General features: G+C 32.4%; 1 protein-coding gene and 1 long non-coding RNA gene across 2 annotated transcripts; one reads left to right on the top strand and one right to left on the bottom strand.

Annotated features, from left to right (window-relative positions):
* Window positions 1-10,013: 10,013 nt before the first annotated feature.
* On the bottom strand, window positions 10,014-10,914 carry LOC145569350 (uncharacterized). The gene is made up of 2 exons (XR_014096099.1): window positions 10,618-10,914; window positions 10,014-10,229 (listed from the first exon to the last, which is right to left on the bottom strand). It is a non-coding gene; the product is annotated as an uncharacterized LOC145569350 (long non-coding RNA).
* Window positions 10,915-14,862: 3,948 nt separating this feature from the next.
* LOC145566950 (SNF2 domain-containing protein CLASSY 4-like) lies at window positions 14,863-19,551 on the top strand. The gene is made up of 4 exons (XM_081626204.1): window positions 14,863-16,202; window positions 16,299-16,582; window positions 17,426-17,612; window positions 17,733-19,551. The coding sequence occupies exons 1-4, from the start codon at window positions 15,273-15,275 to the stop codon at window positions 19,542-19,544; spliced, it is 3,213 nt and encodes a 1,070-aa protein (XP_081482330.1). The 5' UTR covers window positions 14,863-15,272; the 3' UTR covers window positions 19,545-19,551.

Here is a 19,551-nt window from a genome sequence, read left to right as displayed (position 1 = left end):
ACGTCCAAATCTTTGAAAACGGGGTATGGGCTACGGGAGTTGTTAAGTTACATGTGAGAGTACCAATTTGCCCTTCATTTAACAGAGGAAAAGACCACACCACCCTTATATCAACAAGTTTCGTTGATATTGGATATCAACTTGTATTTTCTCTTTGTTTTTAATTCCGTAAAAAATTTATTTTTTTAATTTATTTTGTTGGAGCGGGAATTGGGCCGATTAATCCGCTGTAGAGTGCTGCAGCAACTGTAGTGAGTAGTGACTATTGTCTAAGCCATTAGTCCATTACTATTAGATCACTCTCCCATTAAGCCATTACCCAACTTAAATATGGAGCGCTAGCTAAGGCCCGTTCTTTACCGGTAAATTGAGCTAAAGTGAACTGAAATGATCTGCATTGAATCATTTATGACTCGTTTAATATATACTACCTTTATTCTTTTATGTTCTACTCACTATTTATTGAGTCAAACTACAAAAAAATTTGTTCGCCTATTGCTACTTATGTATAAATGAAAAATTAACATGTGTGATCATATTAGAATTATTTCACTATGTAATTTCTATATATCTTCTTTTTCATAATTTAACTTAGTATGTAACTAGGTTAAGTCCCGTGCCATGCACAGTCATAATTAAATTTTACAACAAATAAACAATAAATAATGGTGTTAATTTAACGATAATTTATCCAAAAAAATTATTTGTAACAAAATAACTTGAATTTTAATTAGTTTATACCAATACTAAATACGTAAAAGTTATTGAATTGGATTGTATAAATAAATAAATATAGTAATAGAAACTTAGAAGCTATAAGGTTTTATATAAGAAAATTAAAATATTAGCTTAGGTTAGTACCCATATACGAACTCATATACATTTGTCCTTAAATTGTTGACACACTTTGATCGACATAATATGAAAATTTAGTTGAGTTCATTTTACTTTAGGATAATTAGTATTCAATAATCAACTTTTTAAGTATATCTTTAGTGAGCAGTAGGGGTTTTTATTTTTTAAATAATCACATAAATGTTTAGAATAATTAAATAATTTTCCAATATATGTTGTGTACAAAGTATACTATAACAAACTTATTTTGTTCTTATAAATGTTACGTAAAATTTTAAGATTAATACAAAGTATGCTACCAAAATGATTTTTCTTTTTTTAATTAAAATAAATTTTATTATCAAATGATAAAAGTTGGAGAAAAAAAATTGATATTGATAATATTATAACAATTTTGGAAAAGAATATATTCCAATACATTATTTTTAATCAATTTTAGTATTTTTGTAACTAAAAGTTTCCTAGTACATAGAATATATGTAAAAAAATTTAATTAAATATAATTGGATTAAATTAAATATGTTGTCAAAAAACTAAAAAGGAAAGGAAAAAAAAAAAAGGAGGGAAAATTTTTAACCAGGAAATGACAAGTGTCATTCCTGGTTTTGCCTTTAATATAGGTTTATTGATTGATTGATTATTGATTGATCGATTGATGATTTATTGATTAAAGATTAGTTGGTTAAACATACGCATTGGAAACCGCACAAAATGTAATTTTACGTCATTATACTCATTAGGGTTGTAAGTCTTAAACTCTTAACTTCGAGTTATTATTGTGGAGAAAATTAGCAAGAGTGATGATAAAGTTAATACGAGTATGTAAGATTATATATTTTAAGAATTTAAGACAAGTAATTTAATGCTTCTCGCAATATTAATGGTTAAAATAAATTGACGTTGATGATGGAGAAGAGAGGACATAGGTAGTACGGAGTACTAGTTACTTAAACCCTATAGAAGAGGCTCATGTTGCATCTACACTTTAAGTTCAAAGAGTTTTTCATGTGAGAGGACGTGGTAAAGTGTATATTCCCTTCGTCTCATAATACAAAGTAGTTTTCCTTTTTTGGGTAAACCAAAATACAATGTTTGTTTGTATTTAAAGCTAAGGTTATATTTTTTTGATATTATTATCCTCTTTTTTCTTTTTTTTTCCCTTTTTTTTTTTTTTTCCTTTTTAACATAAATTTCCAACACTTTCATTCTCTCTCTAGCTCTTCAATTTTTCTTTCTATTTATCTCTCTCTAACCTCACATGCACATATAGGTACTAGAGCATCGATAATGGAGGGTTCTTAGGTGGTACTTAAGGAGAGAGAAACTATAAGAACTAGTTTTTAGGTAAGAAATGAGAGTTTCTTATTTAGCAATTGTGCTTGGGGGTTCTAAAATAAGCAATGGATCTTAAAAATATGAATCACTGCTGACGACTAGGCTCAAAACGACATTTGCTACTAACGAAATGTGTGCGTTTTGCATGGCTTGTATTTTGTAAGTAAAAGCTAGCTTTGGCAGAGGTTAAGATATAGTATTAAGAACTGTTGCATTTCTTAGGTTACATAGAGGATGAATCTTAATTGGAATTCTTGATGCTGTGGAATAAGAGAGAGAATAAGAACTACATTTTAAGAACTAGTGCATTATTAATGCTCTTATAATCACTAGTTTTAAGGATTCTACAATATTTTTAATTTTCGTAAAAAAAAATCCCAAATATGTTTTGTACTGTGAGACGGAGGGAGTACTTCGGCCTTTTCACATTTACTGAACTGCGCTGAACTGAAGTGAACTGAGCTGAAATGAATATTTTATGAGAGAAGGAAATTAGGAACTGAACTGAACTGAAATTAAGTTGAAGTGAACAGGTCCTTCGTATGAGTAAATTAATTAAGTTTTTTATTGGGTTTGTCTTTTAATTACACAGATTAGGTCACATTTGTTTACAAGCTTTACATGAATGATGTATATATAGAAACGTTAGGCATGTGAATAAGCATATTAAATAAATCTAATCACACTACACGACATGGTTATTAAACTAAAAAAATCAAATGTTTTTTCAGGGGCTAATAAATTCAACTTAATCAACTATGATGTACTTGTACTTCTTAAGAATCTTTTGGCTTTACTTCTACTTCAGGTAAATCACGCTCATATAGTCATATGTACAGATGTACTTGGACCTTGGTAAGTTGTTAGTATTACTCGTTAGATCAAACATGGCATTATAATTTGGCATTATGCAACAAATAAAAATACGAGTACAAGTGTATAACCAAACAAGTGAAATACTCGTAAAGTCATACGGAGTACTCCGTAATAAAAGTATCATGTACAGTTATGTCCTTTCCCATCCTCATCCAAACTTATCTGGGTAATGTTAACGAATAAAATTTCCTAAAAAGAAAAAAATATTAGGCTCCTTATTAAGGAATACTTATTACTACTTTAGTTATGTACTGCGCTATGTTCTTAATTAGTAGTTGTTACTACTTAGGGCCTGTTCATGTTTACTGAATTGAGCTGAACTGAACTGAATTGAGCTGAAATGAATATTTTATGTGAGAGAGAAATTAAGAGCTGAACTGAACTGATTGGAACTGAACTGAACTGAACTGATTGGAACTGAACTGAACTGAACTGAAATTAAGTAAATGTGAATAGGCCCTTAGTTTTGTTAAATTCAAATTAAATCATATCTTTTCAGTTCTGTTTAATTGTTGTCAAATATCTTTAATAATTATTTTGTAAAATTATGAATTTTATATAGGAAAAATTGACAAGAATAATCCCAATTTTGCCTCATTCGCCCAAAATAATCCAAACTTTGGATTATTTTTTAATAATCCAAACTTTGATATTGATTTGCTTTTAATGGTCCTAACATGTTATTCAACTTGTTATAATAAGTTATATGACACGTGTCAGCATATGGTTGGTAAAAAAAAAATTAAAAATTAAAAATTAAAAAAATTCAGATTTTTTTTAAAAATAAATTAATTAATTAACTTAAAAACACCCCTACCAGCGCCCCAATTAGTAAACCACTTTATGACATGCCACCGTCCAGCCAGCCATCCAGGCCGCCACCCAGCCTATGCCACCGTCCAGCGGCCCAGTCCGCCTCCACCCTCGTTGATCTCCTTCCCGCGACCGCCACGCTACCAACTTTCTCGACACCCCCTTTTCTACCTCGAATCCATTTCGCCAAGACGCCAACCATAGAACCCGGCCCATTCGAAACCCTTACTGACTACATCGGCCCTAACTGCGAAGAGTACAAACCCTCACCCTGCCCGCAAGTCGCGTCCCTAAGCTACCCAAAACTCCACCCTTTTTCCGATTTCGTTGTTGCAAAAGGGTTTTGCAACTTGCGAGTGGGGATTAATTGGTTGCAAAATGCGGTTGCGAGGAAATGGAGGGTTGGGGTTGCGGTGGGGAAGGGGACGCAGATAGGAAGAATCTAGGGGAAGGCCAGGTTGGGGCGGACGCTGGCGGTGGTTTTTCTTAAAATTATTTTTTAAATAGTTAGTTAATTGTTAATTTTTTTTAAGGGAGTTAATTGTTAATTTATACTAATGATCTGCCTTAAAAAAATTAGTACTAATAACATATTTTGACCAATCATGTTGTGACATGTGTAAATTACATTTTTTTTAAAAAAAAAAAATTACATTCCTAGCAGGTTACTGGTTACTGGTCACTTAGGACCGTTGAAAGTAAATTCATATCAAAGTTCGGATTATTAAAAAATAATTCAAGTTGGAATTATTTTTAGCGGATGAGACAAAGTTAGGATTATTCTTGTCAATTTTTCTTTTATATATGTGAAAAAAAATACACGTTCAAACAAATTTAATAAGATCATACTCCGTACCTTATAATGTTTTTTTTTTTTAATTATGCAAAAGCGAGGAAAAACCCCAATAACAAATCAAGCAAAAATTGAACAACCAAGCGTGATGTGGTACCCAAGGATGTCCTTCAAAAGAAGATTATTTATTCGATTGGAGATACATCAAAATAAACAACATTCTCTTTTAAGAACGACAGCCCCCAAATTAGCCAAACAATTGACTATCTTATTAGTTATTACCCTCCCTAAAACAATGAACAAAACGAAAATTACAACCAAAACACCACCAATTACTATAACTCCGTAAGAAATATGAAAGCACTATGACCTGATGGTCTTGATTTCATAGCGCTTCAAGGCAAGCCTTGTCCATTTGCAACTCTAGCTTTGTGGCTCTCAACTCCCAAAGCCATTGCTGTCTAATGTACTCTTTCGAAGCTAAAAAGCTCATCTTTATACATTAACGTATAATTAAGATCACAATTTAAGCAAATCAAACAATCTTAGTCTCATATTATAAAAATTTAGACCAAATCATATCATATAAACACTTTAAAAAACTTACTCCCTCCGTATTTTAATAAATATTACACTTCTTTTTTTTGACAAAAAACTATATTAAAATATTATATTTTTATCCTCTCATAGTACCCATCCAAATCCACTACTATTTTTTTTATTACTTCCTCCGTTTTCTTTTACTTGCAACACAGCCTTGTGGCACGTGTTTTGAGGTCGGGTTTATGTAATGTAAACGGACAAATTTTTTATTATAATTTTTACAAATGATACTTAACCCTATTCTAATTTTCGTGTAAAAATTATATTGATAAAATCGCTTGTTTACCATCACTAATCATCTCCTAAAACTCCGTGCTTAAAAGGTGTGTTGCAAGTAAAAGAAAACAGTGGAAGTATATCTTTTCTCTCACATTCATTACTTTTCAATAAATTATTAACTTCACTATCTTTTAATTTTTTTAATAATCCAACTATCCCACTTTCCTCTTATTTTATTTAAATTAATTAAATTGTCTAAAATATTATATATCGGTCAAATTGTAACACATAAAAAAAAAAAAAACCGAGGAAGTATTCCAAAACATGCTCTTTCAAAATGGAACATGAAGCCTTAGTTAAACTACGTATTGCAAGTGAAATTAATCTAAGATGGTATAAGTGGTCAAAGGTCATATCAAAGTAGTAATCATTGAAGACATTGGCTGACATAGGTAGTACAGTAATAGGTTGGCTACGATCTACAGACTACAGCTGTATAATATAGGCGTATAGCACCAGAGTTGCAAAATCAGAGCAAGTAGCATATTTACGAGGTCAATCAGAATCACAATAGTATACGAGTAAATTATTACACAATAAAACAACATTAAAACCTATGGAATTTTAAAGCTACTATCGTGTCACTCTTTAATCTTTATCCTCCATGTCTAAAGGTGTACTCTTTACGCAACGATTTTACACTAATGAACTAGTCAGTATTTATTTGTGTCAAGCTCTTCTAAATTTCTAATCAACCTTTATATTCGTTTAAAATAAAGACATATACAATGATACAAGTACTACTTTATGTATATTAGTTTGTTTATTATAAATTTTTTTTAATAAGTTAAGATGAAAGATCCTAATGAATCGACACGTATTACAGGTTTAACCAGCCCATCTCCACAGGTTGACGCTTGAGAGTAGAAGGGGGAGATGCTTTTTTGTTGTATGGTACGAAATAATGTATATGTATGTATTAGTACCCTATACTATCTTAAAGTACTTAAATTTTCTAAAAGAAAGGAGTATTAATGACATTACTCTCTTGATGATATGATGATCATAAACATTAAAATAAAATCAAAGTACTTAAGGTTGACTTATTCGGTATTTTTTTTAAATTAGTAAAAAACAAATGTGTAAAAAAATAATTGAAACAAATACTATAAAAAGGACAAATGTAACCCGTGAAGGGAGTGTATAAAATAAATCATTAGTAAGTAATACCATAGTCCTTATTTTTGGACTTTTCACATGTGTTCTTATTGAAATTGATTCGAATACATTCAAAATTTAATTTCTCAATTATCATAACAATTATTTTGTAAAAACACAATTGAGTTTTATATTACTCTCACATAAAGAAATGAACACTACGTACTACCTCTATTTCATATTATTTGCAATGATTTGACATAAAGTAGAGAAATAAAATATCTAATAGTTACAAATAATATGAAACGGAGGTAATATATAAATAATACTATATACAAGTATATTTTACTTGGCTATACAAAATTTAATCAAACAATGGTCAATGCTACGAGTCTACGACGACACTTTCTTTAATTCAAAAAATTCGTCACTATATGAAAAAATATGTGCATAGTTGGGACGACAACTGCAAACTCCTTGCAAAGTATGTTCCATTATATTAGTCCATCAGTCTATTACATTGTTCCAAATACAAATCCTACTTGTGTATTCGTACCACTTGCTCATATTACAAAGAGAAAATTGCAAGTGTCTATAGTCCATAGCTCTCTACATGAGTCTTTGATACATGTATAAAACAATACTCCGTATAATTATGAAAATCATTCTTAGCTCATAATCATAAGGTTGACAAACAATCAAAAGTTTAAACCATATTGAAGTCTCCTACTATCTAGTCAGTTCTCTTTTTATGACGGAGTAATCATTAGAAGTTATCCAATAAAAGGATATTCCGTATTAAAAATATAATACTCTATAAAATTTGAGGCAATTTTCTTCATAAAACATTAAAAGCAAACACTTTTCCTAAATACAATACCTAAATAATTATGAATGTCTTTGGTTACAAATGACATGGTCATATAAATAGTTTAATTTTTAAGATTAAATGCAACTAAATTAAATAAGAGTGACCTAACATTTCCAAGTTACAAATGACATGGGCATATAATGATTTAGTGTATTCTTGTATGTAAGCATCCAATTGTATCTCCTCATCATGTGAAAAATTTCCATAATTGTTGAAGCTTTGAATTAATCTCCATATCCAGATGTTCAAAGTTGCCAAAAACCCAAAAAAAGCAATGCAGCATTATTGGTAGTGTGAGTAGAAGGGGAAAAAGCATTAAGTATCGCCAACTACCAAGCAAGGTCACAATCTTCCATGTCTTCGGTGGGAATGACACGAATATCATTTCTTGTAATAACTCTATTTTTTTTAAGCTTTAAATGTTCTCTTATTTAAAAACTTTTAATGGTGATCTATTAATTCACCCATTAAATTTCAAAATCGGGACAATATGATCGAGTAGATCAGAAAAAAGCATCAAACATTGTCAGCTAGGTAGCAAGGTCACAATCTTACATGCCCTTGTGGGAATGACACGAATATCATTCCTTGTTATAACTCCATCTTTTCTACATTAATGTTATCCTATTTAAAAATATTACATAGTCTCCTAATCACCTCTTGAATTTCTAAATTGGGAGGTTACCAATTAATGAAGTATGTAATGTGACCTAATGTCTAAATGATGCTAATAACAACAGTAAATTATAGAGTAAAACATAAAGTAATTAATTTTAAAGCTTTGGTGACTTGAAAATTATGATAGATGTTTGTATGTAGAATTGCATAAACGTAGAGAATTCAGTACAGTAGTTGGAAACTTGGAACATTAAAATTTACAGAAGAATAAGATCAAAGGAAGTATTAAACTACTCTGTATTATTTTTACTTCTATAATATTTTATCATAGTCACATATAATATTTTACTTCGTGTTAGGAGATATAGAGAGTACAATTTATATTCAACCTTATGACAACTAAATTCAATACTCCCTCTGTCCCTTTATTTTTGCTCCATTGTTATTTTTTTTCAGGTCAAAATTTGTAAATTTTGACCGTAAATTACCATTAATCTGTAAAAGATAATATAAAAGTGATCAACTATGACCCGGTCTGCAAGCTCAGCCTGATCTGCCCAAAAAACGGGCGGGTTTAGGCAAGCCAAACTACACAATTTTAGTTAAAAAAAACCCGATCCGGCCTGGAAAAAACCCGCTTTGACCCGATAAGCCCGACACTTTTTAACGGGTTTAGGAAAATTGGGCATGAGTTTTCTTAGTAATGCCTGGCCCGGCCCGAATTTTGATCACCTCTAAGAAATATATTCATTAGTGATCTTGTTAGATTCGACTCGTTGTATATTTTTTTAATATCACGTTTTTATAATTTTTACGTGCATGAAAATAAAGATATATGTGTTCTAAAATATGTGTTAAAGACTGTAAAAAGTTAAACAGGGCAAAGAAAAATAAAGACAGAGGAAGTACTCAATAGTCAATACTAATAGAGTTATAGTACTCGTACTATCTATATCGTGCCATTAAGAACACCATAGTGTCAATACTCTCAACATCTCCAAGTAGCAAAGATCAAAAGAGTTTCCGGAATAAAATCAAGAAGCAGTTCTAAATCAAGAAACAGCGAACACTTTGTCATTACTATGATTAATAATGTCAGCAAAAACGTAAGGCTTCTGACCCCTGCGCTACAGTAAAAAATACAGTAGTTGTAGCCTAGTACATCAGAATTGCAGAGTTTTTACACAAACACAGCAACAAAAATAAAAACACAATAAATAAAAATTGAGTAATATTATATGTAGTTCTAAGGGCTGTATATAACCATTAAATACATTATTGGAAATTGTATAAATTAGGAATTTATGACAAAAACACGCGTAAATCGGTGTAATTAGTGTTTATATTTTTATGATTTCTTAAGTTTTTACGATTTTCAAGTGTAAATTTAATGCTTATATGTAACCCTAAGGACTATGTATAACATTTTCCTTAAATATTTAAAAGCAAAAAACAAAATACTAAGAACACACCAGAAATGAATGTGTCATTGTTGGTTAGGGCTGGCAAACGGATCAGGTCGGGTCGGGTTCGTGTTCGGGTCACTTGTTTTCGGGTCAGCTACCCCCCAACCCGAACCTGATCCATTTAACTTTTCGGGTTGTAAACCCCAACCTGAACCTGATATTTTCAGGTTCGGGTCAACCCGAAATTGACCTTATTTGACCTGATTTTTTATTTGGGTTAAAATCAGGTTTCTTTGACCTGAAATTGACCCGACCCAAACCTGAAATATTCAGGTTCGGGTTAACCCAAAATTGACCTGAATAACTTTTTTTTATTTCAAACACAAGTTGTTCAGAGTTCAGACCTTCAGAGTTAAGCGTTTAATTCAAACCAAAATTATTCAAACCAAAATTAAATAGCGTAGTCTAACAAAGTAACAATCATAATTAACGATTACAAACCATGTTTTTTTTATAACACGAATTACAGTTCTCAAACAATAATAAAAGATGCAATAAGATTTTTATTTAGATTAAGATCGAGCGTTGTTGTGCCTGTCATCCTTGTTCACCACCTCAAGCTTCAAAATTGATCACACAACATTTCCAATTGAACATGGGTGGCTACTTCTTGCTGCCAAACCTATAAACCAAAACAACAACAATATAATTAAAACATGCATAAAATCAGACTAGATCTAATTAGTAAGCTAAGATCTAAATTAAAACATGCATGCTCATGAAAACATAAATAGACAACAAATATTAGCAAGATCCACCATAACATAAACAACATTTAACAATAAAAATTAGCATTACCATTCGAAATTAGCAAAAACAACCGTATAATAACATAAACAACAACATTTAACATCAGAAATTAGTAATAACATTCGAAAATTAGCATATAAAAAACCAAAATAAACGAAAGAAGGTAAATATAAAATTAACAACAGAAAAACTCGAAAACAAACAAAAATAGCATGTAAAAAACGAAGAAAAAACAGAATATAAATTATGAAGCAAGATACCTTGATTGTTGAAGGAGAGGAATTGAAGAACGCGTCTCGTAGAGGAGTGAAGGAGTCAAGCCGTGAAGGAGATGATGAAGTACTCTCAACAATGACGTATGGATTTAGGGGTTTTGAGGAGAGAGAAAATTAAAGAGAGAGAAGCTCAGAAGCAAGGGGAAAACGACAGAAGAAATGAGGGCAAAATACATGATTTTAGGGTTTTGATTTTATATAAAGAACTAAAGAAGCCATAAAGAAGCCTCTTTATGAATTTGGGCTGGGCTGAAAGCTTTATACGATTTTTTTTTTCTGTTTTTTTTTAAAACTTTAAAAAGTTCGGGTTATTTCGGGTTAAGTGGGTCGTTTTCGGGTTGAGATTTTCAACCTTAACCTAACCCATTTAATTTCGGGTTCGGGTTCGTGTCGACCCATTTAAGTTTTCGGGTCGAAAATCTCAACCCTAACCCGCTTTTTTTCAGGTCGGGTTCGGGTCGGGTTTTCGGGTCGGGTCAGTTTTTGCCAGCCCTATTGCTGGTGTGCCTTTTAGTATATAATTATTGAATTATTGATTTTATTATGGAATTAATGGGTTTAATTTTTATGGAAAATGTTATACATATCCCTTAGACCCTTAGGGCTACATATAAGCATTAAATTTACACTTGAAAATCGTAAAAAGTTAAGAAATCATAAAAATATAAACACTAATTACACTGATTTACGCGTATTTTTGTCATGAATTCCTACTTTTATACAATTTCCAAGAGTGTATTTAATGCTTATATATAGCCCTTAGGGTTACATATAACATTACCTAATATTTAATAAGAAAATTTTATTTAAGAAAGTTATTTAAATAAAAAAGTTTCTTTTCGTCAAGAAAATAAACAAGCAATAATATTCACCTTTCTTATGTTATTACGCAATTAGGTAAAGAGTAATAAGAAAATAAATAATCTTTTTATAGAAGATGTAATTTTGATGGAATATAATTTATTCTACAAAGATATTAACTTTTAATTTTGTATGCCATAAATTAATTTTTTTTTAAAAAAAGATATGACGTAATTAAAATAACCGTACATGGTACGGGATCTAACGTAGTAAAATAAAATAAAGAACCCCAAATTTCTATTTCCTTAAATGAACAAATGTTCTTCCTTTTCTTACACGTTCTTTGGCGCCTTTTTTCCGTTTTATTGCAACAAACAAAACACACTTTTATTCTCTCTCCTCCTCCTTCCATGAAGTATCTACCTTTTTTTTAAAAAAAAAATAAAATTAATTCCAATATTTATTTGTGAGTATTTATCTTCAAACGTTACATTTTCCATTATACTTTAGAAGATTTAATTTATCTTCATTTTCTTCCCTAGTTTTGACCTCCCCTGTTGTCAATCATTTGAACTCCAAATTCTTAAACCATGGAGCCTGTTGGACGAAGAACAAGGCTTCAAAGGTCAATAAACATGGAGAAAATAAGAAAAGAGAACAAACAGAGAAGAATAGCTGCTAGAAGAAGATTTGAAGAAGCGAAAGCTAAACAATCTGGTTTAAATTACGAATCTAATGGCAGTGACAATGATAATGAAAGTGGTGGAATTGAAGAAGCCGTAGCAATCGATGAATCCGAGTTCTTGAAAGGAATTCAGCTTCTCGGATGCGGGAACAGAATCTGTTACAACGGTGACACTACAGCAATGAACACGGGGTTAGGTGAAAGGGATAAAGGGATAATTGTAAATTATGAAAATGGTGGAGAAAGTGACGATTCGGTTCAGATAATTGGGGAATATTGGAACCGAATTGGGGTTTATGATGATGAGTCTTCTGATTATGATAATGGTAATTCATTAGTCGAGGCGAATGAGGGAGATGATACAGGTGTTAATGGTAAAGTGGTCCCAAACTCAAACTTTTGCAAAAAAGCAATTACAAATGCAACCAGATAGCCATTTACTTGTTTTGATTTAGTTTTCAATACTTGTCCTGCTTTCTTCTTCAAAACAAAAGCCTGAAAGTCTGCTATTGAATCACATAACCAATCCATCACATAACCAATCCAGTTGTAAGTCTTTATGAAACGTACATCTTCCAAAGACTTGATAATGTTAAAATTTGGGGACTTGTCACCAATTGGAGCCAAAAAGTTAGATATAGCAAACATAACAAAGAGTCTCTTGAATTCATAACCTCCCTCTCTATATTTCTCAAACAATGTTTGATAAGTAAGAAAATTGACATATGTCTTCTTCTTCTTCTTAGTTTGAACTGCTCTTTGAAAACCTTTTTCAGATTCATCACCAGTTTTCCTCTTTTTTTTCTTGTTACTTCCAGAGTAATTTCCTTTTTCCGATTCATCTTCTACATCCAAACACAAAAACTTCCTCCACTCTAACTTCAAATTGTCATCAGGATTAAATCCTTTCTTGTTTTTTGAAATCTCTTTCACTGCTAGATCAGTATAAGGAATACCCAAAACATCAGCAATATCAGAACTATCAATATGAATAGCATGTTCCTTTTTATCAACTATCACATTTCTTGCCTTGGGATTATAATGAGTTACTAAATAACCGTACAACTGATGACTAATATTATCCTTCAAATTCATATGAAGCAATCCACCAAAACCAATGTCTGTTACATCCTTCTTTTGCTTATCACTTAAATCTTCCAAAATTTGACAAAGATGATTGAGACCAGATTTATTACCAAGCTCTAAGTCTGAAATATCATCTTCAGTAAGAGAACTGAAAAATTGAAAAGTAAAAAATGACATTAAAATTGAGAGCTATATAAAACATTCTTATTCATGATAATAATTATGTTATTCCTGAAATTAATAATCTTATTTGTCAGCATAAATATCTTTTTCCTGACAAAAATAAACTCATTTCTGACCAAAATAATCTTATTCCTGATGAAAAAATTATTATTCCTAACTAATGTAATGTGTCACGTATATATCTTATTACTGATAAAAGTAATCTTATTTCGGATTGAATAAATATTATTCCTTACTGATATAATTTAAATACTGATAAAAAGAAGTTAATTTCTGACCAAAAAAACCTAAATCCTGGAAAACATAAACTGTTATCAAAATAAAATAATCAAATTCAAGACAAGCTAATTGGCATATGTATGATTTATCACAGAAGAATAAGCTAATTTCTGATAGAAAAATTACAATTCCTGATAAACTAATTGTAAATCCTGTTATTATCAAATTACAATATAATAATCAGATATGGTATGTTTCCAAAGAAAAAAGATTCTATATAAAACCACAAGTACAAAATTTCACACCTAACAGGTCGACTTCGTTTAAAACCAGGTTTAGGACCACGCTTCTTCAATGGAGGTTCTGAATCGACCCTACAGAACGAAATAATAACTTATAAAAATTGATTTTTAAAAAAATAGTACAACCTAAAAATAACCGAAATATAATAAACCTTTAAGCCATTGCAACTGTCTTCTGCTGTTTTCGTGCTTGTTTACTTCGTTTAACATAAACTTTTAAAGGAGAAGAATCTTTAATCGACGGAATGTCAGCCATTAATAGAGTCGAAAATGACGAAAGTTAGGGTTTATATAAAAGAAGTAAAAATTAAATACATGCAAATAAAATTAAAGATGGATAATGAAGTAGTGATGCGAATAATTCGGAAATGTGAAGTTAAGCTGATAGTTAATTCGGAGTGTAACCGATGAAAATGGAGTGAGAATGCAGAAAACGTGGGTGAGAAGAAGAAGGAGAAAGGCGGGACGTTGGGTTTGGGTTTTTTTTTTTTTTTTAAAAAAACCATAGTTATTTAAAGATCGGGCCGTGCGCGGGCTAAACTTTAAAGAAACGGGCCGAGCGCGGGCCGCGTGAGTCCGTTCTACACAATATTTTTCGTTTTGCATTTTTATACATGCCATACTTTAACTTTTACACAACTCCATATATATTATTTAATTTACTTTGATTACTCCATAGCTTTGATGATATATATTTTTCAAGTATTGTAAGTGAAAAAAATAAAAAAACCAAGAAACTATATTTTTCAATAAGTATAACTCATTTGCTTTAAGAATACAAACAATTTTCTTACCACCAACTTTTATATGTGGCTGTGTGGCCAACCATATTGGAGTTACTTTATTAGTATTATTTCGTGTTACAAGAATTATTTTATCCGTGTTAAAGGATTTCCTAGATCAGTGTTACAATGATTATTTTGTCCATATTATAGAGCTACATGGTCATGCTATAAAAATTTACTCCGTCAATAAAAACACACTATTTATTCTCTCAATTTTGTGAATTGTGTCACTTAAAAGTTAAAAGTCATGTATCAAGTAAAAAATAATTAAAAAAAAAAAATAATACAAGTACGAGTTAAAAAAAAAAGCCTCCTTGAAATATGGCGGACTTTTGCATGCATAATTGGCGCGAATTCTTACTACTTCTGGATCCCATTGCAACATCACATCCTTCTCTCTGAACTCACCTACCTGCATTTATTTATCTCTCTCCTCAATTCCATCACCTTTTTTTTTTTTTTTTTTTATTTATTATTATTTTTTTTTTAAACTCTTACGTAGTACAATTCTTCCTTCTTTGTAAGTATAAAATTTAATTCCTCTGTTTCTAGAAATTTTCCATTTTTCCAAGAAAAAAAATGGAGAATTTACCAGTAGGGAAGAGAACAAGGAGTCAAAGAGCAAAAATGTTAATGGAGCAAAATAAAAGGGCGCGCTTGGCTGCTAAAAGGGAGTGGAAGAAGAAAAAAGATGGAATTTTTGAGGGTATAATTGGAATTAAAGATGAAAATTTGATGGAGGGTAGTGAAGCCATGGTGATTGATGAAGAAGAATTTTTAAAAGGGGTTCATAAATTTAATGAATCAGGGAAGAATTCACAAATTCAGGACTTGGGTTGTGTTAAAAAAGAAGTTTTTGATGATGATGATGATGATCATGGAAAAGGGGTTATGATGATGTATGATGTGAATGATGGTGAAAGTGATGATTCTTTGCAAATTTTGGGAGAAAGATGGAATCCTCTTGGATTGGATCACTTAGATGAAGATGATGATGATGAGGATGTGCATGATGATGGATGTCATCCTTTGGATTTGAAAATTAGCGATGATGTTAATGATGATGGTGAAATGAAGGGAGATGAAGTTGAGGAAGGTGGGAATTGTGAGGAAAAAGATGATGATGTGGTTTATGATTTTGAGGGTTTATCAAGTGAAGAAGATGATGTTGAAATGGACAAAGATTTTGTTGGGAAGGAAGATGAATCTTCTAGTTCTTCTGATGAGTATTCAAGCTCAGAGTGTTCTGTTATAGAAGTTGATGAAAATGATGTTCTTGTTCATTATGATGATGATGATGATGATGATGATGATGATGATGGGGTTGATGAATTGAGTGATGATGATGATGATGACAAAAGAAAAGATAGAAATTGTGATAGTGAGTTTAAAAAGAGTGTGTCAATTGAAAAGGAGGAAGAGGAAGTTGGGAAGATGTTGGGTCAAGTGAGTGGTGAAAAGAGGAAGAGAGGGAGGCCCCGGAAGAACAACAACACGGCCGAGGCCGAGGCTGAGGCTGAATATCCACCAATGAACAAAAAGGGAAAGAACACGGCCGAGGTTGAATATCAACCAATGAACAAGAATGTTAAGAATAGGGGCGAGTTGGAATCTCCATCTATTAAGAATAGAGTTAAGAAGTCTACTAAAGATAATGAGCTTCAGATTAGTATCTTGAATTCGATTTTAGAGGGGAGAGATAAAGGAATAGATGAGAATTTGGCTGATACAAGTGATTTTTATCTTCCATTGAAGTTCAAATTTGGTGTTGAGAAGTTGGTTGTGCATGAAAAATCAGAAGATGAGTTAGAAATTGAAAGTTTGTTCAATGATCTTGATTATTCTGTTCGAGCTTGCAATATTGGTGCTGATAAATCTACAGTGGTAAGGTTTTTTTTTTAATTATTTATGTCTTTAATTTCATATTTAGCCATTTTTAAAGTTTAGAAATGATCATATTCATTAAAACTATACATTTTATGAGATGAATACTTTAAATTCTGGTTGGTTGTGCAACTTGTGCTTGTATTTTTTTTATTGTTAACATGTTTTGATTGCTGTAGAATTTTGAACAGTGATGGCTTTGTTGCTTTGATGAACTAGGATATTTTTTTGTTAAATTTTTAAATGTGATTTTTGATTAGTTGTGGAAATATGATTTAGTGTTGCAAATAAAGGAATTTGTTTGATGGGAATATAGCTTTGTTGCTCAAATGTGGTGTTTTTTGAGCACTTGGTTTTTCTGTGAATTTCAAGAGCTTAGTGCTGTGGTAAAGAGGTTGAGCATTCTATTCTGCTGTATTGCTACATGTTGTATCAGATTCACTCAAAAGTAGTTTGTATTTGGATTGCAGAAGGGAAAGTTTTAGGTGCCTTATCACTGTTTTATACTTGTAGCTGTTGTATGCATAAGGAAGCTAGGCTCTTTCCTTTCGCCTTCCTCATTTTGTATTAGGTAAGCTTACCGTGTTCAAAAGTTTGGACATTATCTCAAGGGATGGAGGTGGACAGGGAAATGAGGCGGTTTTCATGTTGTGAATGAGATTTAAATTTGTCTAAGCTTGAATATTATCAGAACTTTCTGTTGTTCATACGATATTGGTTAAGCTTAAGCATCTCGTGTGTGCTTGACTTTCTTTTTTCGATCACTATCAAGCTTTAGGTCAATTTGGTAATAGCTGCTTCCATTTGCACTGCATATGAGTGTATTTTCACATGTCTTAAACACAAAGTCCACAACCTGTCCTGCAGTACAACAATGATGTTGACAGTGAAGATGTTCCTTCCCATGATGCCATTTCGCAAGAGGAGCTTTGCGCTAAAGGGAAGCATTATCTCATCCACGATGATGAAATTGGAGTGATTTGCAAATTCTGCTCGTATGTACACTTGGAGATAAAACATGTTATGCCAGATTTTGTAAGTTTGGCATATATTCAAGCTCTTATTATTAGATTGCTGTTGATAATGTACAGTTTTCTCTTACATTTCCATTAAAAAATGTTTATGATGTCGAATATTTTGGTTTTGTATGTGAAGAACAAGGATCCATTTGGAAGGGGGAACAGAAGAGACTATGGACGGTTCATGTATGATAATAGCATGGCCTATGATGGGTTTCAGTTTCAGGATTCTAGCTATGATGGTCATGGTGATCATTTTAGCGCCTCTGATGATATTCAAGGCACAGTGTGGGACCTCGTCCCTGGGGTTAAGAGGAATTTGTACCCTCACCAGCGCGATGGGTTTGAGTTCATCTGGAAGAACATTGCTGGAGGGATAAAGATTGATGAACTTGTCGAACCTACTGCTGCATCTGGTTTGGGTGGGTGTATCATATGCCATGCTCCTGGGACTGGAAAGACCCGTCTAGCTGTCGTTTTTGTTCAGTCTTTCATGAAGCAATACCAAACGGCAAACCCTCTTATCATTGCGCCTAGTGTCATGCTCCGAGCTTGGGAAGAAGAGTTTGCAAGATGGAAAGTTGATATCCCCTTTTTCAATTTAAATGAGAACGAGTTGTCTGGGAAAGAGGACCCTGAAATCCTCACATACGCCAGGGATATCAAAAATGACAAGACAATTCGATTTATTAAGCTTTCAACTTGGGCCTTAGGGAAGGGCGTTCTGGGTGTTAGCTACACGCTCTTTGGAAAACTTGCTGGTGTGGAGGGCACTAATAAGGAGGTTAGGGAAATTCTTCTTACAAAACCTGGTATTCTAGTGCTGGATGAAGGGCATATTCCTAGGAATGAGAAAAGTAACATATGGAATGTACTGTCTCAGATATCCACAAAGAGACGGGTGATCTTATCTGGAACCCCATTTCAGAACAACTTTGAGGAACTTCATAACACAATTGCCTTGGTCAGAGAAGAGATTGGAACTCCGATTCTATCAGCATATTATGAACAAGATGATAGAAGAATCGAAGAGTTGAAGAAAAGGATCACACCTTTTGTGCATGTCCACAACGGGGAGATTTTAAGAGAGAGACTTAAGGGGCTATTCCATTCACTGATCATGCTAAAACCCTCTAATCTTCAGAAGAGGTGTTTTCAACACTTGTCTGGGAAGAAATTAAACAGATTTTTATATGATAATTTGGTCTCAATAACTTCCGTTCACCCTTCAATCTTTTGTGATGAGAATGTCAAGACACCTAATTTTGTCAATGATGCACTCATGGATCTTTTAAAGAAGCACAAAACAGACCTAGATGCTGGGGTAAAAACCCGGTTCCTTGTTGAGCTCATCAAGCTGAGCAAGGGAGAGAAAGTGCTTGTGTTTGGCCAGTATATACCTCCCTTGAACTTCATAGCAGATTTGCTAAAAGCTACTTTTGGTTGGAACATGGGGAGTGAGTTGCTTTATATGCATGGGAAGCAAGACATGAAGGAGAGACAATCTATGATACGGCTTTTTAATGATCCTGGAAGTGAAGCTCGGGTTCTTCTGGCTTCAATAAAGGCATGTGGTGAAGGGATACATCTTGTGGGTGCCTCGAGGGTAGTTTTACTTGATGTTGTCTGGAATCCCTCTGTGGAAAGGCAAGCAATAAGCAGAGCTTATAGGCTTGGCCAAGAAAAAGATGTATTTGTTTATCACTTGATCACCTCAGAGACTCGGGAAGAAGATAAGTATCAGCGGCAGGCAACAAAGGAGCGTTTATCAGAGCTAATGTTTTCTTCAGAGGAAAGCATGGAGAAAGTGAATACAAGGTCGAGGATTTCAGAAGACCGTGTGCTGGAAGAAATGATCCTTCATGAAAAGACGAAGTCCATGTTTGCGAAAGTTATATACCAGCCAAAAGCTGATAATCTGATCGAAAGCTTTAGTATGGACTCCTGAACTTGTA

The sequence above is a fragment of the Chenopodium album genome, chromosome 11 (assembly GCF_948465745.1).
Source record: "Chenopodium album chromosome 11, dcCheAlbu1.1, whole genome shotgun sequence".
Classification (NCBI taxonomy): Eukaryota; Viridiplantae; Streptophyta; class Magnoliopsida; order Caryophyllales; family Amaranthaceae; genus Chenopodium; species Chenopodium album.
Note: the sequence above shows the minus strand (reverse complement) of the source record. Positions and strands in the feature narration are given on the sequence as shown.